This window comes from Felis catus, chromosome B2, assembly GCF_018350175.1.
Source record: "Felis catus isolate Fca126 chromosome B2, F.catus_Fca126_mat1.0, whole genome shotgun sequence".
Taxonomy (NCBI): Eukaryota; Metazoa; Chordata; class Mammalia; order Carnivora; family Felidae; genus Felis; species Felis catus.
Window position 1 is genome coordinate 94,155,818 of NC_058372.1, and position 26,061 is coordinate 94,181,878.

The 26,061-nt window shown below is 35.6% G+C and overlaps 1 protein-coding gene across 7 annotated transcripts in view; it reads right to left on the reverse strand.

Annotated features, from left to right (window-relative positions):
* HACE1 (HECT domain and ankyrin repeat containing E3 ubiquitin protein ligase 1) overlaps window positions 1-26,061 on the reverse strand; it is a 121,523-nt gene that overhangs the window by 67,161 nt on the left and 28,301 nt on the right. For 6 of the 7 annotated variants that reach the window (XM_023254202.2, XM_023254200.2, XM_023254199.2 and 3 more), the window contains 4 exons: window positions 16,017-16,099; window positions 7,611-7,707; window positions 6,479-6,580; window positions 5,755-5,861 (listed from right to left, as the gene is read on the reverse strand). In XM_023254202.2, the coding sequence (XP_023109970.1) occupies window positions 5,755-5,861; window positions 6,479-6,580; window positions 7,611-7,707; window positions 16,017-16,099 (389 nt within the window). The remainder of the gene's footprint in view (window positions 1-5,754; window positions 5,862-6,478; window positions 6,581-7,610; window positions 7,708-16,016; window positions 16,100-26,061) is intronic. The other variant, XM_019831029.2, reaches the window with a different exon arrangement.

Consider the following 26,061-nt stretch of genomic DNA (forward strand, 5'->3'; position numbering starts at 1 on the left):
TCATTATTTTATAGTGCCTGGGAATTGTTCATCATTACAAATATCAATCAATTATTCTTCCATAGAGAAATTGTAGGAGTTAGGCTAAATCTGTATTGAAACCAGTGACAGATCTTTAAAAAAAAAAATGTTTGTTGTTGTTGTTCAGGGGGTTGTTTAATTTGGAATCTCTACCATCAGTTATCTTGTATTTTAATGGTAGCACAAAAGCAGTAAAGAGTTACATAAACTTTTGGGCAGAATGGTTATGGTTGTATATATTAATTATCATAGCTTATCCTAAATTCTCCCAAGTGTATTTTACCCAGCTCATAGAGATGAAAAGTCAAGGAGATGAAAAGTACAGCATAGGGAATATACTCAATAATACCATAATAATACTGTATGGTGACATATAGTAACCAAACATATCATGTTGAGCCCTGAGTAACATGGAATTGTTGAATGACTATGTTATACACCTGAAATTTACACAACATTGTATGTCAACTATACGTCAATAATAATAATTAAAAGGATTAGTAGGGTGAGTGGGTGGCTCAGCTGATTAAGCGTCCGACTCTTGGTTTCGGCTCAGGTCAAGACCTCACGGTTCTTGGGTTCAAGCCCCGTGTTGAGCTCCGTGCTGGCAGTGCAGAGCCTGCTTGGGATTCTGTCTCTCTGTTTCCTTCTGCCCCTCCCCCACTCACTCTCTCTCTCAAAATAAATAAACAAACTTAAAAATAAAATAAAATAAATAAAATGCATAAGTAATGTGGAAATAGCAAATGCCTACTTCTAAGAATTCCAGTGTGTAAGTGCCAACTAGAGCGTATTTTCTCTGCTGGTGACATGTGAACCCAAAATTTCCTGACATTTTCACTTCAATATTCATGTTGTTTCTCATTCTAAGAATTAAATTGTTAAAAATATTCAATAAAAATTAGCTATCAGTTACAACTGTTAGTAAAATATGACAGTTACTACTATCCATACTGTATTGAACTGGGATACCTACATCATATTAACAAAATTTTTTGTTTTAGTAACTTTGTATTGATTTTTATGTATTTGTCTTTATGAAGTGTTTCTAATTTTATATCATAAGATTGTTGAGACTGACAAAACAGAAATGTAGTTTGACTGAAACTACTTCCTTCTTTTATTGTGTTGTGACTATTGGAAAAGTTAACTATGATGACTCTCAAATTTTTCTATGAGAAAGAGGTGAATTTGACTTTCCTCTGCAAAATTACCATACATTTAAATATTTAAATAACTGATCTAGGAAACATTTCATGACTTAAGAAGTATTTTCTGAACAATGGAATCTGAATATGACTCTCAATTATAAACACTATCTAATAATTTTATATTACTATAACCAGTTTAAAATTCTTCCAAGCTGAATCACTGATTTAAAAAATGTTATTTTTCACTTTACAACAACTGAAACGTCTTTAGTATTACACAAAAATATCACAAAATCTAAACTTTATCATATCTTTCTCCACTTGATCATAAAATGATAATTTCTTCCCAAGCCATAAGGTCTCAATATAAAAGTTTTAACATTAGTTTCCTAAATCAAGGCCCTATCAATGAACTTACCTTTGGTTTATATGTGAAAGTATACTTTCATTCAATGTCTTACTAAGCAAACAGCTGTGATTTCTCTGTTCATTTGCACATTGATAACTATCTTTATCTTTAATCATAAGTATACAGAAAGTAAGATAATTCACTTATTTAGTCAAACACATTATGTGCAAAAGGGACTGCAAATAAATATTTATTATCTAGGCGCACCTGGGTGGCTCAGTTGGTTGAGTGTCCAACTTTGGCTCAGGTCATGATCTTGCGGTTTGTGAGTTCAAGCCCTGTGTCGGGCTCTGTGCTGACACTCTTGAGTCTGGAGCCTGCTTCAGATTCTGTGTCTCCCTCCCTCCCTCCCTCTCTCTCTCTCTCAAAAATAAATTTTAAAAAACATTAAAAAAAATTTTTAAGTACATATTTATTATCTTTAGTAAATATTCCCAGAATTGGTTAGACAAAAGGCTATCCATTTTTTCAAAAGTAAGCTAATTAACATCTCAATTGTCACTAAATATATATTTGAATCAGTTTTCTTAATTAAAATTTCTATTAAAGTGGTCAAAATTATATCCCATTGTGGGTTAAGAAGCATAAAATGATTTATAAATTAATGAACAAAAGGGAGACAATTTGCAAAAGTACCATGAAACATAAACCCTCAGGAGGGAGTAATTTGTATTTGAGACCCTCTTATTCTACCTTGGCAGCTGTGAGGCAACAGAAAACATATATATTGGTCTCTACCCCTGGTTCCTGGTACAAAGCTCCTAAAACCCTCATTATTTCCTAAGTGATAAGAGCACTAGGAACATCTTTTGTTCTAATATTTGGTCTTTGACTGCTGTTCCTGATACAGAGTTCCTAAATCTCTTGTCATTTCCTGGGTGACAGCAGTTGTCTTTTGTTCTACTGAAGTGAATCTTAGTGGGCTCCTGGATGGAGGCTGGTCACCAGAAAGACTAAGCCACGATTAGAAGCTTAGAATTTCCAGCCCCACCCCACGTTATCCAGAGAGGGGAGAAGGACTGGAAATGGGAGTTATTGATCAACATGCCTACAGGGTAAAGCCTCCACAAAAAGCCCAAAACTATGGGGTTCAGGGAACTTCCAGATTAGTGAACACGTCCACATACTGGGAGGGTGGCACCCTCAACTCCATGGGGACAGAAGTTCCTGTGCTCGAGACCCTCCAATACCTTTTTCTTTGTATCTCTTCATCTGGCTGATCATCTGCATCCTTTATTGTGTCTTTTAATAGACTGGCAAATCTAAATAAGTGTTTCCCCGAATACTGTGAGCTGTTCTAAAAAATAACCAAACCCAAGGGGAAGGAAGTCATGAGAACTTCTAATCTGTAGTGAAGTCAGATAGAAGTTATGGCTAACCTGGGGATTTACTACTTGGAATTGGCATCTGAAAGTGGGAGCAGTCTCGTAAGAAAGAGTCCTTAACCTATGAGACTTGATGTGTCTCTAGATGGATAGTTTTCAAAGCTGAGAAAAGCTGTACACCAGCTGGTGTTCAAAGAATTGCCTGGTGTGGGGAATGAAGAACCCACACAACTGGCGAGGGTGGTAACAGTGTCAGGTAAAGGTAGTAAAGGAGAAACACGGGACTTCCCAAAACAGTAAACAACACAATAAATTCTAATATAATTCTAATAACCAATACTCACTACCAATCTCAAGAAAAAGATACTTAGGGGTACCCAGGTGGCTCAGTAGGCTGAACATCAGATTTCGGCTCAGGTCATGGTCTTGCCACTGTTAGCACAGAGCCTGCTTCAGATCCTCTGTCCCTCTTTCTTCCCCTCCCCACTCTCTCTCAAAAATGAATAAACATTTAGAAAAATAAAAGAAAAAGATACTTAGAGCCCCAAAATGGCCATAATTAACAGATTTCATAGAGCATTTGGAAAGTAGCACTGTAGGTGGTGAGGCAGTGCAGTTTAGTAAAACAGTTTTAAAAGTCGTTCTGGCCATGGCCCCCTTTTTCCTACCGTACTTCTGTTCCACTCATCTCCCTGTTACTTTTTTTTTTTAATTTTTTTTTTTTTAATGTTTATTCATTTTTGAGAGACAGAGAGAGACAGAGCATGAGCGGGGAAGGGGCAGAGGGAGGGAGACACAGAATCTGAAGCAGGCTCCAGGCTCTGAGCTGTAAGCACAGAGCTCAACACAGGGCTTGAACTTACGAACTGCGGCATCATGACCTGAGCCGAAGTCCGACGCTCAACCGACTGAGCCACCGAGGTACCCCTCTCCCTGTTACTTTTAAGAGCTAGATTGGAACCCAGAATCTGCTCTCTATTATTGAGAATAGGAATCCTCACTCTTCTATGTATTAGCTTGGTCAGTTGCTAACTTCAGTTTTCTTCCATGTAACATGGAAACTACTACCTAAATAACAAAATTATTGTGAGGTTTAAATAAAATAATGTATTTCAATGCTCCTTAGCTTAGTGTCTGGTTGTAAGTATTAAAGGTGAACTTAAAATAAAACCATAAACATTTAAAAACATAGGCCTTCTCATTACTGTGGAAAAGCAAAAAATAAGACAAAAGATTTAGGTAGAAAAAAACAGGACATTTTTCTAATATAGGAAAACAGGTGTTTAAAATAATCATCATTATCTCTGGCATTTTCCATTTATATAATCATCATCACCGTCTCAACTATGGGCCAAACATTATGCTTGGCACTTTACAGTATCTTATCATTGCATTTTTACAACAATTCATTAAGAAGATATTTACTACCATTTTCCAATAAGGAAACAAAATCCTGACTAGGCTGTAAATTAAATACAGGGAGAGATCTTGTCTGTTTTATTCACAATCACCTACCAGATGGCCTGGGGGGATGGTAGGCACTCAAAAGTATGTATTAGACGGATGGGTATATGAAAAAGGGAAACTCAAAACAGTCACTTGCTAAGATCACACAGTAAATAGTGATATCTGGATTTAAACCCGAGTCTGGCAGACTCCTGAGCCATGCCTTTAGTATGTCTGAATCACAGAAAGCCCTCATCAAATAAATGGATTAATGGAAACGACTAAATAAAATGAGAACATTATATAAAGGCGAAATTCAATGAATCCCATAAAAAGAATCTTAAGTAGTCTCAAAGTTAGAAACTGAATTATAAAAAATTAGCAAATAGTATAGAGAGTAGAACTGAAGAAAGACTTAATGGCTAAAAGAAAACAAGAGGGTAACCTTGGTACCACGAAATTTAAGGGGCCTAGCAAAGATCCTTCTACATAAATGTTATAGAGTGTGATTCTGGTCTGAGTATATGAAAACCCCAAAGGAAGACAGAAAGGAGCCAACATAATGGGCTTGACAATGTAGCTGATATATAGAAATATCATGGAGTTGGGAGGAAGAAACTCCAGTTGCGACCACAGAGATAAGACCATGACCTGTTCTAAGAGTTGGGTGTACTAAGAGAAGTGAAATGAAAACTACCCAGGGAAAAGCATCCATATTAGAATTAGGCCAAATTTATAAGCTAAGAAAGAATACATTAACCATTTCTAAGTGGCTGTTTGTTCCTATTTGGGGCAGCTAACCATTTACAATAATGTAAAGTTGCAGGAAAAGGCATATATAGAAATGCAAGTAATATAAAGGCATTACCTCCAAGAACATAAAAATCAGCTATTAAAACCATAGCGTCTTTTGGAAAGAATAAAGAACTGAACAGAGGGGGACAGTTTAGGGCAAACACTTTGTAAGGAATCATGAAGGTATGCTGAGACCCTGAACAGTAGCCTGTACCCAGAGTTCTATAAATTAGAGATCACGATTTGATTCCCAAACTATTTTCTTGGGGGAGGAACAACAACAACAAAAGACTCCTAAATTTCCTTGATTCTTCTTCATGTATATTTTACTTAGATGACTAACCTATCATTTTATAAAATTTTCGAAACCTATCCAAATCCAAAGTAAGCCCCTATTTTTCTTCACCTAGAGAGACTAAAATTTCCCAGTAATAGTTGATTGCTCTGGTCCGTTAAAACAAAACAATAATAAGTCAGCAAAATTTTAGAACATCTTACCACTGACAAAAACATCCAACAAAATAAACTATTCCCAGAAAAGCCTGAAAGGAGACAAAGCTGACAGATTCTGCTGCCTATTGATTTGCTTATATTTTGAAACACTTACCTAAGCAGTTTATGGCCATTTGTTGTGGCAACTTCAGCAAGGCTTGTTAGAATCTTCAGGTACTGGCTTTCACTTTGCTGAGACAAATGTTCCAGAACTTGTCGTAACTAAATTTTTTACAAATAAAAAAATATGATTACATAATAATCCATTAAACTTTATCAAGAAAGTAAGTACCTATTAGTTTAAAAAGTATCCCAAAGCCATCTAGTTTAAATCAACTCCTTTACAGTTATTTTGCCTTACAAAAGCTAATACAGAGATAAGAAGACAAAAAATCTTTTCAAAATTACCCAGTAAAAAAGCAATAGAAAACATAAACAGAAATCACCAAGTTCATTTACAGAAACTTAATTCCAAACTTCTAAAATATAAGAGAAATTCAAACTCTGCAATTTTTCAACGAGTAAAACTATTACAAATAAACTCAATAAACTAGTGATTACTAATGATACTATGATATTCCTCCTTAGATTACTTTCCCCTACCTCTGGGGAAAATTCTAATTATTTTAAGCAAAAACCAAAGACCCAGAGGACAGAAGATTCACAGGGCTAAATATCAGCACAAAGTTTATTAGTGTATAATTCATACTTTCCTATAATGCAGACAATTTGAATTATTAAAATACTTGTAATAATAAAACTACCAAGCACATTCTAAAATGCCATATATGATAAGCATGAATAAGGCTTATTCTTTTACAAGCTATTAGCACAATTACCATGTTTTCTCGGAGATCTTCATTCTGTGTCATTTGAATAATTGTCTGGAAAAGCCTAGGGTGATACTGAATTAATACTTCACAAGTCTCTCCATAGCCACCCTAAAAAAAAAAAAAAAAATAGATTTAAACTTATCTAGATTTTAAAAAAGTTCCTAAAGGAAAACTGGTTTCCTCTACATACCAGTCTGACACTGTATGTTTAGGTTTCCACACCAAGAATTTCCCAACTGTCTGTGGACACCAACTGAACATCATACAACTTAATTCAATCCAAACACAAACTAGCCAGAGTGAGCACGGGCTCCATGGGTTTGAAGCTCAGTCTCATAAGAGTGCCCCCTCCTTTAGAAGCCATTCACAAGTTCAGGCCACCTATACTTCTGACTAAACCAGCTATAAGTCAGGATTTCTCACAAACACCTCCTCAGGTTTGATAATCTGCTATTTGCTGTTTGATAACAGCTCACAGAATTCAGGGAGACACCTTATTTAATATTACCCGTTTATTATAAAGGATACAACCCAGCAACAGCCAAATGGAAGAGATGCATAGGGTAAGGTATGTGGGAAGGGGCACAGAGGTTCCACGCGCCCTCCGGGCATGCCACCATCCCACAACTTTGATGTGTTTGCCAACCTGGATACTCCCTGAGAACCCCACTGTTTATAGGGTTTTTATGGAAGTTCCATTACATAGGCAGGATATTGGTCATTGATAACTGAACTCAATCTTCACTCCCTCTTACCTCAAAGGGAATGGGATAGGACACTGCCCTATAGTCACATGGTTGGTTCCCTTGGCAACCAGCCCCCATGCTGAAGCTTTCAGAGGCTTTTAGCCACCAGCCATCTCATTCACGTACAAAAAGACATTCTTATCACCCTGGAGATTCTAGGAGCCTTAGAAACTCTTGTGTCAGGAACTGAGATGAAGGCCAATATATATTTCTTATAATGCCATAGTTCCTATTTAAGGATCATATTCTTTTTTTAAAAAAAAAGCTAAAATAAAATAGAATAAAATCAGAACAAAACAGAATAAAAATCTTTCTCATTTCAGGAAAGTGGTTTTACCAACCTCAATTTCTATTATAAAATAAAAGGCTAAGAATATACACTAACAGCATACCTGTACACATAAATCCAGAGGCGTTACTCCATTTTTATCTGACAGATATTTGGCTCCTCGTAACAGGAGAATCTGTGCTGTGTCTCTCTGACCGTGACTGTATAGAAAAAGCCATGTTAAAAAAGTAATCTTTTTAATTTAGTCTTTTTCTATGAATTATAAACAGTTAATATGAATCAACAGAGGATTAACAAGGTTTTGGGGGGTTAGAATTTTTTTTAACTTTATTTATTTTGAGAGAGACAAAGACAGCGCAAGTGGGGGAGAGGGAGAGAATGGGTGGGGAGAGAGAGAATCCCAACTAGTTTCCATGCTGTCAGCACAGAACCCAATGCAGGGCTCAAACCTACTAAGCCTGAGCAGAAACCAAGAATTGCTTAACCGACTGAGCCACCCAGGAGCTCTGAAGACTAATAATTTTTTTTAAACTATTTTTTAATTTACATCCAAGTTAGTTAGCAACAATGATTTCAGAAGTAGATGCCTTCTTAATGCCCTTCACCCACTTAGCCCATTCTCCCTCCCACAACCCCTCCAGCAACCCTGTTTGTTCTCTATACTTAAGAGTCTCTTATGTCTTGTCCTCCTCCCTGTTTTTGTATTATTTTTGCTTGCCTTCCCTTATGTTCATCTGTTTTGTATCTTAAAGTACTCATATGAGTGAAATCATATGATACTTGTCTTTCTCTGACTAATTTTGCTTAGCATAATACCCTCTAGTTCCATCCACATAGTTGCAAATGGCAAGATTTCATTCTTTTTGATTGCCGAGTAATACTCCATTGTGTGTGTGTGTGTGTGTGTGTGTGTGTGTGTGTGTGTGTGTGTATACCACATCTTCTTTATCCATTCATCCACTGATGAACATATGGGCTCTTTCCATAGTTTGGCTATACACTGAAAACTATAGAAAGCTTATGAAAGAAATTGAAGAAGATAAAAAAAAAAACACAGAAAAATATTCCATGCTCCTAGATAGGAAGAACAAATATTGTTAAAATGTCAATACTACACAAAGAAATCTCCATATTCAATGCAATACCTATCAAAATAACACCAGCATTCTTCACAGAGCTAGAACAATCCTCAAGTTTGTATGGAACCAGAAAAGACCCCGAATAGCCAAAGCAATCTTGAAAAAGAAAACCAAAGCTGGAGGCATCACAATCCAGACTTCAAGCTATACTACAAGGCTGTAATCATCAAGAAAGTATGGTACTGGCATAAAAACAGACACTCAGATCAATGGAACAGAACAGAGAACCCAGAAGTGGACCTACAAACATATGGCCAACTAATCTTTGAGAAAGCAGGAAAGAATATCCAATGGAATAAAGACAGTCTCTTCAGCAAATGGTGCTAGGAAAACTGGACAGCGACATGCAGAAAAATGAACCTGCACCACTTTCTTACACCATACACAAAAATAAACTCAAAATGGATGAAAGACCTAAAATGTAACACAGGAAGCCATCAAAATCCTCCAGGAGAAAGCAGGCAAAACCTCTTCGACCTTGGCCGCAGCAACTTCTCACTCAATACATCTCTGGAAGCAAGGGAAACAAAAGCAAAAATGATCTATTGGGACCTCATCAAAATAAAAAGCTTCTGCACAGTGAAGGAAACAATCAGCAAAACTAAAAGGCAACTGACAGAACGGGAGAAGATATTTGCAAATGACATATCTGATAAAGAGTTAGCATCCAAAATCTATCAAGAACTTATGAAACTCAACACCCAAAAAGCAAATAATCCAGTGAAGAAATGGGCAAAAGACATGAATAGACACTTCTCCAAAGAAGACATCCAGATGGCCAACTGACTCATGAAAAGATGTTCAACATCACTCATCATCAGGGAAATACAAATCAAAACCACAATGAGGTACCACCTCACACCTGTCAGAATGGCTAACAACAACTCAGGCAACAACAGATGTTGGTGAGGATGAGGAGAAAGAGGATCTCTTTTGCACTGCTGGTAGGAATGCAAACTGGTGCAGCCACACTGGAAAACAGTATGGAGCCTGCTTCGAATTCCGTGTGTGTGTGTGTGTGTGTGTGTGTGTGTGTGTGTGTGTGTGTGTCTCTCTCTCTCTCTCTCTCTTTCTCTCTCTCTGCCCCACCCCTGCTCACACTCTTTCCCCTCTCTCTCTCAAAAATAATAAATAAACATTAAAAAAAATTTTTTTTTAATGGAGAGGATGATCTGAATTACATCCTCAACAACCTGGAAAACTTCTCCCAATGTTAAAACATACTTTTACTATATAGGTAAGAAATTGACCTATTAAATCTTAGAATTGAACTTAGGACACATTATCTACAATAAATCATAATATTCTGGGATAAACAGCTGCTACTCCGGCTTATGCTGCTTTGTTTTCTTCCAAACAATTCCCTTTGCAACTCTAACCTTCTTCCTACCACACCCTCTAAGTTTCTAGACTTCTTACCTCCAAAAAACCTTCAATATTCAAGACAAGTACATTCTATAGCACTTTAATACTTTGTAAAAAATAAAATAAAAATAAAATAAAATGGAAAGAAGTAAGGCAAAAATACAAATATCAACATAAGAGAATGGGGGAGGGGTGTGGTGGTGGTAGGGATTAATTAGCCAAAAATACTATCTAGCACTCAACCTTCATTTATCAACCCACTCAGTTTGGCTTTTGTTGACAGCTATTCAATTTGACCTAAAATGAACAGTGCTCTTATCCACATGCTCATTCTAATTGTTCTCTTTTCTAGTAGGAGTAAAATTAGTAACCACAACTCTTTCAGCTAGGAGGAAGCTACTTTGGGGACAGCAACCACTAGACTCTAAGTCTCATTATTCAAAGAGCTAATCTGATCCTAGATACTAGGCAATAAAAAAATAAATTTACAATCCAGGGACATTAAAGTTTAAAGCTAATTTTAAGAAATTCCCAAGGAACTCATATAGTTTGGAAGAGTATCTGATCAAAGATTTTTATTTCGTAGATGGTAAGAACTATTAACTCAACCATAGGTGAAACTAGAACTTAGATCCCTGGTCGTCTATACCAGTACTCTTTCTATAGTACCATTATACTTATAAAGGTATGTCATTTCCCAAAGAGAAAGGACACACAGCCTCCTCAGAAAGTTTAAAAAAAAAAAAAAAAAGCCTACTCACTCTATTTCACAGAATGACACTGCATTATTTATAACCAAATGGAATTAAACAACTAAAAATATTTAAATTTTAAATCTTAAAAATTTAATAGATTCCTAATATGAATCTAATCGTAGACATTATAGGTATACCACTCCCTTGATACTCTATTGTAATACTGATTATCTTGCTTAATGCAAGTATCAAGAGGCCAAAACTGACCTAAGAGCAGTATCTAATTTATACCAGAAAACCAAGAAACCAAGTAAATCTGCAATCTCTCCAAAGGCAAAAGTAGTTATACTATTGTACATCAAGAAAAATCTTCGTCAAGCATCATTTGTCATTGAGCTGGGAGTGCTGGTCAACACAAATACTATAGCTAATATCAAATACTTTACAATTAATACTGTTGTATTCTTTATAATGCCTAAAAAGGAAAGCTAAGTGAAAAGAAACTAACTTGAGCTTAACTTATTTAGGGAAGACAGTGATATCTTTGCTAAAATCCTTGTTTCTGAGAAACTCAGATGTGCAAAGCTGATCTGTTCAACTTTAATGACATTTCTTCTACAGATATTTAATATCCACATATCCAATCTTTCCAATTAAACTGTAAACTTGACAACATATTTGTTCCATAACACAGAGCATGATAGTTGGCTTATAACATGCACTCAATACATTTATTGAATTATATTATAGTTTTTAAATTCAAGTACCATTCATTTGACAAATAAGCATTAAATAAGGTAGTTTATTATAGAAAATAACATAAAAAAGACCGGAATCATAACTGATTTAGGATCTACTAGGTGACAAGCATGATGCTCAGTTCTTTGTACAAAGTCTGACTTAATCTTGACACTGTTATAAAATAAGTATTCATTCTATTTTTCAGTTGAGAAAACCATTAAGTTGCTCAAGATCAACAATTACATAACAGGAGAATCTGAATCAAGATCAGTTTGATTCCAAATCCCTCATCTGTATCATACTATTCCACCAAGATGAATAAACATAGAGTTTTACCTCAAAGAGTAAACAATTCAATACTCAAGAGAATAATGTATAAGGTGCAAGGGGATTTATGTTATGAGAAAAATACGATGGAGATCACACACTATGAACAGAAGAGATCACCATCTACAAATGGAACACGGTTGAATATACGTGGTTTTTAAAAAGTCTGCATATGATCAGTTATTTACCATATATAGCAAAATGGATAATTAGCATGAAGGAAAAAAGTACCATTATGACATTTTTACAAAACTGGAGTTATTTCTAAAACCACATTAAAATCTCACCCACGATCAAGTGATGTTTCATTTCAAAAATTAATTAAAAGAAAAAAACATGAGCTAAGTAATATACAAAATCTGCATAACCCAATTAGGATATCAAGTGCCTCACCTGTAATATTATAAGACATTAAGATTAACCTATAACAGACTGCTCAGAGTATTGCATAAAAGATTTTTCAGTTCAAATAACTGCAAAACTTGGCCCAATGAATAATTTTTCTTTGCCATTCTACTACTTTTTTTTTAATGTTTGTTTTTGAGAGCCCGAGAGAGGCAGAGCACAAGTGGGGGAGGGGCAGAGAGAGAGAGAGAGAGAGAGTGAGAGAGTCAGACAGACAGAATCCAAAGCAGGCTCCAGGCTCTGAGCTGTCAGCACAGAGCCAGATGCAGCGCTGGATGGAACTCACGAATTGCAAGGGCAAGACCTGAGCCCAAGTTGGACGCTTAACTGACTGAGCCATCCAGGCGCCCCTCAACCACTTTTTTAATATTGATTGAGATCATTCTCCCTTCAAGGAAATGCCAATGCATTTTCTGGAAACCAGGAAGTTGGCAAAGATTTAAGAAGAATGGTGTAGTACTTCTAAAGCACTTAGAACTGATTTTTTAAGCACTTTGAGTCTCCTAAATTTAGGCTCTTTTCAAGCAATATGATCAGAAAACTTGGCTAAAGTGCATCTAGTGCATATACTGCAGTATTTTTTGGAACTGCTAATAAAACAAAGAGACTACATTTTCCAATGGTCCTTTTCTAAAAATTTACAAATTTGAGTCTTTGGGCTGTTTTATATGGCTTTGACTGTGAATTCTACTAACTGAAAGGAGATGCTTGGCAGTAGCTACAAATCTATGTTCAGAATCATACCTAAGTGCAAAATCCTCTGCTGGATGCTTTACATAAGCCATCTCATTTAATTCTCATTACAGTCCCACAAGCCAGATAGCAGCATTTCTATTTCACAAAGAAACAGAAGTTTCAGAGGTCAAGAAATTTCATGAAAGTTGCATAGCTTTGGGGCTGAGATTTGCAACCTGCCTCCCAAGGCTCTTTCTACTATATATCTCAATATCTTTTGAATTTAATTCAAAACAAAAAAAATTTTTTCAGTAGTTGATTCTTAAATAAGACATATGATATCTAGTAATACCTCTCAACCAATAAAAACTTAATTTAAGTTTAGCTTTTTAAAGATCTACAATTTGTCTATAGGGCCAACTTGTTCTATTCCCCCACATTCCTTTCCCTTTTCATTTAATCAGAGACAATACACTGGGAATAATACGTTGAATGTATACCTATATCTAGATATCACAAACAGAATTAAAAGTCTGCCTGCAAATGAACCATGTTCCGTATCTATCATCCTGCTACAATGATAAATTTATTTTCTAGTTTCAATTTCAATCAGACTTGCTTAACTATCTCTGTTCAAAGAGATCCAGTATTTGCTAGATTAAAAGTTAATCATGGGCATATAATACTAACAGAAAATACTTCTAAAATATTCTTTTACCATACTTTTAAGTTCAGACTAACTATAAGAATATCCAAGCTCTATACAACCCTAATATACCTATATTTAACTATTATACAGGGCATTATTTTATATATTTTTCAAACATGTAATTACAGCAAATCATTCATTCAAAAAACACTTACTAAGCATCTAAATGCAAAACACTGTACTACACATTGAATATAAAGCAGTGAATAAAATAAAATTCTCACTTTCATTGAGCTTCCAGTCCAGTAGGAGACATGCCATAAATAAAGTAAATAAATAATTACAAAATACAAAGTGGTATAAAAGAAAGGATTGTGATGCTGTGAAAGAAAATTTGGGGAGAGGCCTACTTAGACTGGTCAGGAATTGCCTTCCTAAAATGTAACAGTTAAGCTGTGACATATAGAGTCAGCCACATAAGAAGCCTAGAGAAGAGCATTTGAGGTAAAACAAACAGCATGCAGAAAAGCTTGCTAGAAAGAGTCCCTTGCATTTGATAAACTCAAAGAGAACCAATGTGGCAAAAGCACATTGGTCAGACCATGCAGGTCTCGTAGGCAAAGACAGAGTATGCAACAGAGGCACTGAAAAAGTTTTAATACAGAGTTTAAACACAGAATGACAAAAGTCGATTCATTTTCTTAAAAGATCATTTTGGCTGCTGAGAAACAGACAGGTGGGAGGGAAACAATAGAGAAAGGGAGACCAGTTAAGAGACGGTTACAGGGCTCTAGATGAGAGGTAACAACATTAACTAAGGTCACTTCTGTGAGCTGGAAAGAAGTTAAGTGATTCAGAATATAGTCTGAAGGTGAAATTTACAGAACTTACTAATAAATTCCAAGTTGAGGGTGAGAGAGACACAGACAGAAATACAAAATCATCATCTAGTTTCTGGTTTAAACAACTAGAAGGATAAGGGTTCCAATAACTGAGATGAGAAAAGGTGGATGAAAGGTTTGAAAAGGAAAATCTAAGGCTCTAGTTTGGACATTCTGACATGTGAGATTCTACAAGACTTGCAAGCGATGATGTAAATCAGGTAGGTAGCCATTCAAATCTGAAGCTTCAAAGAAAGAACTGATCTAGAGATAACTCCTGAAGATAGGATATGATTTCAGGAAACCAAACAATGACATTATTCATAAATTCAGGACACTACAGAAGGAATTGGCTTCCTAGCCAAGCAACCAAATCATAAGTATAATGTAAGAAAACTGCTGGGTTCAGACGAGATATAAAAGTCTAGAGATCCAAAAGTCCTTGTATTCTAATTCAAGGTTGTTCAATGATGATCTGAACCAGTGTAATCACAGTAACATTAGAGACCCCAAAGAGAAGCTAAACAAGAACAAAAGCAGGTCTTTTAGTCTAAAATAAACCTCCAATGAAATGATATACAACAGAGAGAAGGATAACAAAAGAGGAACCTTCTGGAGACCTTTATATCTGAATTTAAGAGCCTAAATAAGTAACACAATTCATATAATCCAAACCAAAGACAAGAAATACTAGCATACTGTAAACTGCTTCTAATTGCAAACTACATTTACATAACATTATGTATATATGTGGGGGGGGGGTTATGGAGTGGAATATATGTATAACTTTTACATTGTTAGCTCCTTAAGGACTGAGGTTTATTACTGTATCACTAATGCCTATAATATATGGCACACAGTGAGTGGTTAAGTCAATGTTTTCTCATTACATGAATGAACCAACAATCAAAATGTATGCTCCAAGAAAATGAACCAAGACAGAAGTGCAAAAGTTACTTAATGCATAACTTAATACCTAACAAGACAAATTCAAAGATTTTTTTAAAAATTACAAATCCGAGGGGCATCTGGGTGGCTCAGTCAGTTAAGCGTCCAACTTCAGCTCAGGTCATGATCTCACAGTCTGTGAGTTCAAGCCCCACATCGGGCTCTGTGCTGACATCTCAGAGCCTGGAGCCTGCTTCGGATTCTGTGTCTCCTTCTCTCTCTGCCCTTTCCCTGCTCACATTCTGCCTCTGTCTTTCTCTCTCAAAAATAAAGAAACACTAAAAACATTTAAAAAAATATATTTGCAAAAGTTACAAATCCAAAGAAAACAAAGACACGGCTCTGGTCCAAGACATACTTTAATAGCTTATGCCTTTGGAACTGACCTAGTACTTAATAAGGCAAACTTTGGAAATCACTGGATTTTAAACATGTCTTTTTTCATTACCTACTAAGTAATTAGTTTAAAATTTAAATAGTCAAGTAAATCAAAAGCTCCCACCTATAACATATAAAAACACTGGCAATACAATAGAAAAACTTTTCCTTACACAGTTAAGGGTGTGCAGTATTTGTGGGAAAACAAGAGAGGTTTAGAAAGTGTACAGAAATGCCTGTGTTTGGAAACATAACAGATACACAACATTCTTTAATGCAAGCATCTGAAAATATAAAATATCATACCTGCAGGCAAAGTACAATGGAGTGGCTCCAGATACATTTGGCCTGTTAATATCAGCACCACTGTCTAGCAAGCACTGCACTGTCTGAGGGGGAAAAGAACAATTAAAAGTAAATACAGAGAAAGACACAATTATCACAGTTTAAATAGATATACGGAATTCTCTTGCTCCAACGTGAAATTTTAAAGCAGAACAAGTAGGAACATGACAATTACGATGGCTGAATAGCTTCTACTTTTTGGTTAGCTCTCCTGAGACTCTCAGGCACTAAACAATATATGTGGAATTATAATGTAACATAACTTGTGTTAACCTGGGAAGGCTCTAGAAAATCACTGACACATGGAGATATCAAGGACTTGAAAAATGGCTACAACAACTGAGAAACTGAAATTTTATTTTACTATAATTCACAAGTTTAAATAACCACATATGGCTAGCAAATTGGACAGCACTGCTCTAGATATTTGAAATCAAATACCAGAATTTCTTGGGGTGCCTGGGTGGCTCAGCTGATTAAGCATCTGACTCTTGGTTTCGGTTCAGGTCATGATCTCACAGTTTTGTGAGTTCAAACCCACATCAGGCTCCGTGCTGGCAGCGCAGAGCCTGCTTGAGATTTTCTGTCTCCCTTGCTCTCTGCCCCTCCCTCGCTCACTCTGTCTCTCTCTAAAATAAATAAATAAACTTAAAAAAAAAAAAAACTACACAATTTCTTGCCTCTAAAAGCCAAAAATAAGTACCAGAGCTATACCTTTCTTAAAATCAAACATAGCTATTAAACATAAATATTAAAGTACAAAATGTTAAAAAACTACAAAGTCCTTTTGCTATTAACAGTAACCAATACTGACTCAGTTTCTTTGATAGTCTCATTCATCCATACTCTGTCTCCTAAGCTCTACTTCTGCAATCATGTGAGTCAAACTAAGAAAATCAAGTTAATATAAAATCTTAAAAATACATATCAGTAATTAGAGAGAGAACGAGGCTCGCCTGAAACCCTTAAAAAAAAAAAAGAATTTCTTCTGGTTTATTTCTTTAACCCTCATTTGAGTTTCTCCTGCAAAAAGGAAGAAAACATGTAAAAATCCAAAAGTTTTTGGAATTACACTGTTTAGTATTACTTCTGGATTGAACACACATGTTCATTTTTGCTGCTCTAAAACCTAGCACAAGGTCAGCAAAATAATAAGACTATAAACCCACAAGGAAGAACAGGAAAGAACACAACAGCATACTAGATAAGTCAGTAAGTTCTGGGAAAATGGCAAGCAAGTGGAGGAAAAGTAGCTGATTTAGCAGATCAAAGACAGCTGAAGTCGAAGTGCCTACAAATGTGGATTTCAACAAACCACCAAATTCTCACTATAGAACACAGAAAATACAGGAATTGGAAGTACCAAGTACCTTGGATGATGGGGATAGTTACAAAAAGTTCTAAATAGGAAGAGCAGTTGAAAGCCTATAAAAGAAAATAATTGGTGGGGTGCTTGGGTGGCTCAGTGGGTTAGGCATCCAACTCGGTTTTGGCTCAGGTTGTGATTTCATAGGTTGTGAGTTGAAGCCCCACAATGGGCTCCAAGCTGACAGCACACAGCCTGCTTGGGATTCTCTCTCCCTCTCTTCCTCTCTCTCTCTCTCTCTCTCTTTCTCTCTCTCTCTCTCCCCCCTCTCTGCCCCTCCTCCATTCATGTTCTTTCTCTTTCTCAAAATAAATAAACCTTAAAAAATAGTAATAATAAAAAACAGTTGAACTTTACCCCAGGACCTTTCCTCCCCATGCTGTAGAGTTAGACACTATCCCTCCCTATACTATCTCAAAGTAGGAAGGTTTATTCTCTGGGCAAAGTAAAATGGGAGGCTCTAGACTGCAGGCAGGATATACAGGTAAAGCAGAGATAAGGAGCCATGATGAAAACAATTCAGTGAAAACCTCCAACCCCCATATTCCAGTAGGCTCCCAAAAATCCAGTAGCCAGGCTTAAAACCTCAAAGGGCAGAGATTGTAAGTTTCCTCTCTAAAGACTGGCACCACTACAAATAAGGCATTACAGAGTGTCTATGAAATATCTCAGTTGTCCCCTAGGGAACATTCAGAAATGCTGATTTTTTTTTTTTTTTTTTAATGACTGGAGAAGAAAGAATACAAATGGCAGCTTGTAGGTAGAGGTCAGGGATATGTCTAGACGTCCTAAATCTACAGACAGCCTCCATAACAAAGGAAGCTCAGGCCCCAAATAACAATAGCGGCAAAACTGAGAAACCATAGCATACCGTGAGGCCAGCCAACAAAACCCAGCCCATGTATACAATGCTTCCAGCCAATATTTTAGTGCCTCACCGCTATACACAAATGGATAGACAATATTTAAGAGACAATTAACCTAATGGCTAACTAAAAGTAGGTCTCTAGCTTGAAAAACAAAAATTAAAAAAACAGAAATAGGAAGTAAAAAATATAAAGATAATACAGGGAACCAAAGAAAAAATAAAAATCAGGTAAGATATTACCCTCAAACAGAAAGGATATTATATCCATAGGATAAAACAAGATGCTGAAAAAAAATATTCAGAGAGTAAGAAATCAAAAATATGATGGAAGAAGCAAAAATTCAATAGAAGTTAAACAGTTTTTTTAAAGTGTATTGTTATTTATTTATTTAAGTAATCTCTACACTCACTGTGGGGCTCAAATTCACAACCCCTCCCCCGCCCCACCCTCGAGATCAAGAGTTACAGGCTCCTCTGACAGAGCCAGCCAGGCGCCCTATGAATTCAAGAGAAGTTTAGAAAGACAATGTTGAAAAACTCTACAAGAAAGAAAGTAAAACAAAAAGACAAAGAAAATGGGAAGAATGGGAAATTGGTAGATCAATCCAGGGAGACACTGTGAAAATCCAGAATAAAGACAACGAGGAACCAAAAGGAAGTAATCAAGAAATAATATCGAAAACTTTCCAGAACTGAAAGACCTGCAGTGCCAGACTGAAAAGGCACACCAAGCGTCTGACATAATAAATTAAGACTTTCAACAAGGTACATCAAAGTGAAATTGCAGAATACTAGGGATGTACGATTCCAGAGATAAACAGAAATCAGATTAGCGCTAAACTTCTCAACCGCAACACTGGAATTTAAAACATGAAATGCCTTCAAAAAAGTAAAGTAAATAACTTCCAATGTAGAATCCTACAACCAACCACACTACCACTCAAATACATGGTTTTAAATAAAAAATATGCTGAGCTATGTAAGATTTGAGGGAAAAAGTTTCCTCCAATGCACCTTTTCCAAGAAGCTACTGGAGGATATCCTCCTCTAAAACGAAGGAACACATCAAAGTAGAAGATGCGAAATCTAGACTATTTGGGATTGAACATAAATAAGAGAGACTAAGAAATTCCCAAGTTAAAAAAAAAAAATGGAAGTGATAATTAATGAATTTGTCTTTGTTGAAAACAGTACTAAGATATTATGTAGGAGCATACAGGAAGAATTACTGATTTATAAAAAGAAAAATTAAACAAGGCCAATTATTAACTTTAATAAAAGTAGTCACCCAAGATAGAAAATGTTATTACAATTCATTACTTGACTCAGCAGTAAACAATATTTACCTAACTATATATACAACTAGTCTTATCTAGCCAAAATGTACAATATAATTTTAGAAATGGGGGAAGAAGGCATGGGAAGAGGATTTAAATGAGTTAAATCCTCACTCAACCAGGACAAGAAATGATTCAGTGTTACCTAAAAGTTGAGAAAGAGCAATAGAAGCATATTGTTTGAAAACACATACCAGAGGAAAACCTAAGAGTTGAAAATTGCAGCCTGGTGATCATGGCTTCACAAAAAAATGGTGGTTCAAGGGACTATCATTTTTACTGCAAAGATTTTGATAAAAATATTTTAAGATAACAGTACTCACGGGGGCACCTTGGTGGCTCAGTTGGTTAAGTGTCCGACTTAGGCTCAGGTCATGATCTCAAGGCTCATGGGTTCCAGCCCTGTATTGGGCTCTGTGCTGACTGCTCGGAGTCTGGAGCCTGCTTTGGATTCTGTGTCTCCCTCTCCCTCTGCCCTCCCCCACTCACACTCTGTCTCTCTCTGTCTCTCAAAAATAAATAAACATTAAAAAAAGAAAAGAAAAAGAGGGTTGCCTGGGTGGCTCAGTCAGTTAAGCAATCGACTTTAGTTCACGTCATGATCACACAGTTCGTGAGTTCGAGCCCTGCATTGGGCTCTGTGCTAACAGCTCAGAGCCTGGAACCTGCTTTGGATTCTGTGTTTCCCTCTCTGTCCCTCCCCTGTTAGCACTCTCTCTCTCAAAAATAAATAAACAAACATTTAAAGATTTTTTTTTAATTTAATAAAAATAAAAATTAAAACAAAGGTATCAAGTACTGCTACTTTATTTACTTCTATCCCAAGAGGAATAGAAACACTGTTACATAAGACTTTATCATCAGCTATATAATTCCTTTAAACTAAGGACAAGTAGTCAAGCACAACTTTCAAATATAAGAAAAATAAGCATTTAGGTCAGTATTTTATAAGACAAAACCTATTTAAGCCTTTTGATCATGACTTTCTCCTTTCTGAGCTTTGACCTAGAAGCTGCATCTGCATGGCCCAAAAGAAGAATGAGATAGACAACAGCAATAATGTTCATTAACTGTTACAGCAATTAGACACAAGCCACAATTCAAAAGGCTCAAGAGAGATGAAAGCAAATTTATTGAAAATATATACTAATATGCAATTAAAACCAAGCAATCCAGATAGAAGCAGAAATTAATAAAACATATTATACATTCACAAAAATTATACAGTTTGAAATGTTTAAAATGTAAAACATATAATAGTTTAAGTAACCTTAACATGTGCCTGGAAACTGTGCTAATAAATTTAATACATCCTGTGAGGAAACAGATATTCTTTCTACTTTTAAAGTAGAAAACTGAGTCTCACAGAAGTCAAGTAATGTGCACCCCAACATACAAATACACAGGGATGCAGGGATTAAACCTAAGCCTGTATTCATAACCACTATGCTACCTACCAAAAAGTAGGAATTCTAATTTTTCTGAATTCAGACTACTAAATAGTATTATGGCTAACTGGCATACTTTCACAAACTGCATTAATTCTACCAATTCCCCACTAAATAACTACTTGAGAGTCAAATTTAAGTGCCTAGACAGCTGTTTGTGTTCAGTTTTAAAATAATACATTTTAAATCATATACTTTTTACAGTACTTCTGTGTCTATACTGTAGAACTTAAGAGCACAAAAACAATTTAGCCATTAGACTAACATATTCCTCTCTACTGTTCTCTTCAACAATGTGATGAGACAAACTAGGCAAATCATAGCAAGAAAGCATGACTTATAATATGAACTATCATATGTTCCTATCACATCCTCACTTATAGGAAATATCTGATGAAGACATGAAAAATTATTTCTGTTCTTAAGAAAAGATCAAGAAAGTAAAAATAGCTCATTCTAGCATTTTCTTTTCCATTTGTAAATCTTTCTGCTTTTCTAACAAAATTATCATCAAAATATGTACCTACTAAAAGAAACATGTATTTTTAAAAAGCTTTCAACAGTTCCACTTGTACCTAGAATGTTGCCTGAAGACAAATAAGGAGAAAAAAACAGTTCCTTTAGAGTAAGGATAAATAGTATATAAAAGGATTTGAATGTGAAGAATGAAAACTGCCTCTGCCTCGTAGCACTGAAATGACTGAAAAGTCATTAATCTTTAGGATTAAGAAAACGGGTTTGTATACAGACTGCGTTTTGTAAAAGCTCTGAAACAGGAGGAGAAAGGATAATTTAGAATTCAATCACCGGTTAAATGGAAGAGGAGGAGGAGCAAGAAAGTCACAGATAGCCTAAATCACAGTTTTTAAAAAATATTTTCCGTCTATGTAGAACTACTTGAAAATAACTTTGAAACTAGTAAAACTCGGGGGGAGGAAACTCTGCGTGTTTATTAAACTAAAATAAACACATGAAAGCTCTCTACTAGAGGACTTTAAATTATACAGAAGCATAAGGAAAAACATAATTGAAGAAAATAATTCTAGATTTAACAACTAAAATCCCTAACAGGTCTCAAAACCAGAGATTTTCACCAGTAGAAACAAATTAAACCCGAACTTTTATAAGAATCAGCACTATCTACAACACTTAAAGGCACAAAATTTTAGAGTGACAAACATTCAGAAATGGAAAGAAAATGGCAGGAAAAAACTGGCTGAAATAGTACTGTTTGTCTTGTCCATTCCATCTTTAAAAAAAAAAAAAATCCAATGTCTATTATATACTAGAGACGACTCTAGATGCTGGAGTTACAGCAATGAACAAAAATCTTTGCCCTCATGAAGTTTATGTTCTAGCAGAAAAGGAAGACCAAGAGACTAAACAAATAAAATATGTACTGTGGTAGACAGTAACTAGTGATATGCAGAAAAATTAACAAGATTCTCTACGAGAGATTTGGAGTCAATGTGCTTTAGCAAATTCCTCACACCTGTACCCCTATATACAAATACTTCTGTAAAAACTGCATTGTGTCTATTGTATTGTGACTATAAACCATGAAGTTCAAAAAAGACCTGTGGTTTACAACAGTCCTAAGTTCTTCTGTTTTCAAAATTTTGTGACTTCTCATTTACTTGAAAAAAATTAAGCTCAGCAGCTTACAGTATAAAATGCAGACATATAAAAGCATACCAACATAAATATCCTGAATGATAACTGGTTGTCTACATTTTCCAATTTAACATAATACATAATTTTAAGAATGACACTGAACTGAAATCATTTTATTTGCCTAACACAGATCATCAAAATATGCTTTTAAAATAATCAAAACTTTAGGGGCTCCTGGGTGGCTCGTTGGTTGTGTCTAACTGTAGCTCAGGTCATGATTTCACAGCTTGTGAGTCTGAGCCCTGTATCAGACTCTCTGCTGTCAGGGCAGAGCCCACTTTGGATCCTCTGTCTCCCTCTTACTCTGCCCCTCCCTCACTTGCTCTCAAAAATAAAAGAACATTAAAAAATAATAAAAATAATAATCAAAACTTCAAATTCCCTGTCCAACACCCCCCCCCCCCCAGCAAACAAAACAAAACAATTCTCCTATTCCTAGATAATCTACAATGGGGGGTCCTTCCTCCTTACAGTATAAGAAAGTGCTGGGAAGGAATGTTGAAAAAAAAAAAAGCACTGAAAGGGGATTTTCATATGGCTTAAAGAAATTCTTGAAAAGAAACAACACATCTTCAACAGACTGTTCATGACCTTTCAAGTGATACAACAATATTCTAAGTGGAAAACTAATGTGCAAAAGCTAATGTTTGGGTCAATCTCAAAAGTCATTTAATTGAAGGCAGTGACTAACCAAGACCACCTGTGCCCAATACACTGATAAATTACAAAGCAAGAAATCCAAGGCAGCTCTACTTTATCAATGTCAACTCTCTAAACAACACTGATCAAAGTAAAAAGAAACAGATATTCAATATTAAAACTACAAGTAAAAATCTGAGTTATGGTATCATTACTACCTAAAAGAAGACCAAACAACAACAAAAAAGCATCTTTACCTTTTATTAAAAATAATTCTGATGACATGACTTGACAGCAATGTACAAATAACTTACGCACCAAGAAAAAATGGCCAACTCACTAATCAATGACTGGTTTATATAGGTTTTCTATAGAAAACTGTCCACCTAAACCTATCAAAACTTTGAAGTCATATGAAAACATCTAGTAAACATCTAGTAAACTCATTATTTTCCAGTTGTGTTTGAAAATCACAGTAACAGAACTTTCTATTATTTGCTCACATTTCCCAGAAGTGATTAAAGGAGAATTCTAACATTAGAATAGATAAAATTACTCTGAACCTAAAAATACAATCCAAAATGTTACTCTATCTACCTTTGTGACTCAAGGCTGAACCCAACGAATGTTTTTGTAAAAGCTTTCAATTAAGTTTGCATGGCTGTCCTGTAATTCTCTAGATGAAAAGCTTGGAAGCTGACTGAAAGGTATCAACAGAGCGGACTGAAAGTAGGCAAACATTGTTCCTTAACAAGCTTACAATTTCAGTAAAACATGCAGTCAGTTCTATCAAAGATAGTCTATAATGTCAGTGTCAAACAATGTTTTTAAGTTTCAAGGGCTTAAATCTACTCTAAGCAGGGTTCAACTATCATTTTATATTGTCAAGCTTCATATTTAGCTATATAAATTTAGGAGTATAAAGTTAAAAATTAAGTGAAGTGAAATCAGTCCATAAACTAATCCTGCTGTATACTCTAATTTATATAAATTGAGATTAAACCATTTGACAATTTCCTAGGGCTTCTAAATCCAAGTTATTCTAGGAAACCAGTAATCAACCTTTTGTGGCAATTTAACACATTAATACATCTTAAAAAACTAATGACGAAGAGAAAAAGTATCAAAAAGTAAGTTCCATTTATGGCCAAAAAAAATTGGTGTCAATTATATCTATGTAGAATAATATTATGTTTTATTATACTTTCTAAAACTGAGATTAAAAATCAAACACACTGGTCCTAGCTTACCATACAAGAGTAAATGAATTAAGGGTTCAGAGAATGTTTTCTACCTTTCCTTGCAGAATCACATCATCCATATTAATAATGATAGTAAAAATAAACAATAAATGTAATAACAATACCAATTCTATTATCGCTCTGAAATGTCTTCCAAAGTGTTGACAACAATTTCCTAATTACATAATCAGTAAACAGAATATACCTTAGGAGGTAGATAAGGGCAAGGGAAGAAAAAGTTGCCAAAGACTATATACTAGGCCAGCTGAATAACCAAACTCTGAAGTGATTTTTAAAATCAATATCCAGGGGCGCCTGGGTGGCTCAGTGGGTTAAGCGTCCGACTTCAGCTCAGGTCGTGATCTCGCGGTCCATGAGTTCGAGCCCCGCGTCAGGCTCTGTGCTGACAGCTCAGAGCCTGGAGCCTGTTTCAGATTCTGTGTCTCCCTCTCTCTGACCCTCCCCCGTTCATGCTCCGTCTCTCTCTGTCTCAAAAATAAATAAACGTTAAAAAAAATAAAAGGCAATGATGGAAGAACTGTAGAGGTGAGGGAGCTGACCTCTGCTAGCCGCCATCTTTAAAAAAATAAAAAATAAAAAATAAAATAAAATCAATATCCCAAGACAAACCATACAACTAATAACAGCTGACCTAAGGAAAGTTATAGAAAATTAAAATATTAAGGAGTTATTATGATCATTTCTTTCACCTGATCATTTCTAAATCAGAACAGAAGTAGTTTAAAATCATAGTGCTACTCTGTTGCAAGAACAAAAAAATGGTCAGACTGCAAGCAAGCCACTTTCTTTCAGTAAGATGCTGACACCTTTATCTTGGTTTACCACTACCGAAACCAATGCATCTATATGAAATCATGGGAAAGATTATTCAATTTCTTAGTTATAACAAAAATGAATCTTTCTTCCAAATCTTTTGTCTTTTAAAAAAATAATGCATATCTGAACAGCATTTCTTGTCATCAAAGCAAGAATGCAGTATTCAATGATAAATTCTACAAAGCTTTAGAGGTTTTAACCAGTTGATCAGGATCTTTCCATGTACTCCTGAGATTTACCCTAAAATGGAGTGAGAAAGTAAATTTCAGAGGATTGGCATATCTTCCTCTTTAATTTGAAAAGTGCTAATATCTTTTAAAAATAATTTTTTTTTCAACGTTTATTTATTTTTGGGACAGAGAGAGACAGAGCATGAACGGGGGAGGGGCAGAGAGAGAGGGAGACACAGAATCCGAAACAGGCTCCAGGCTCTGAGCCATCAGCCCAGAGCCCGACGCGGGGCTCGAACTCCCGGACCGCGAGATCGTGACCTGGCTGAAGTCGGACGCTTAACCGACTGCGCCACCCAGGCGCCCCTAAAAATAATTTTAAATGGAGCTTTCGCCCTTTAAAGTTTTCTATTTTATTCTGTAAAA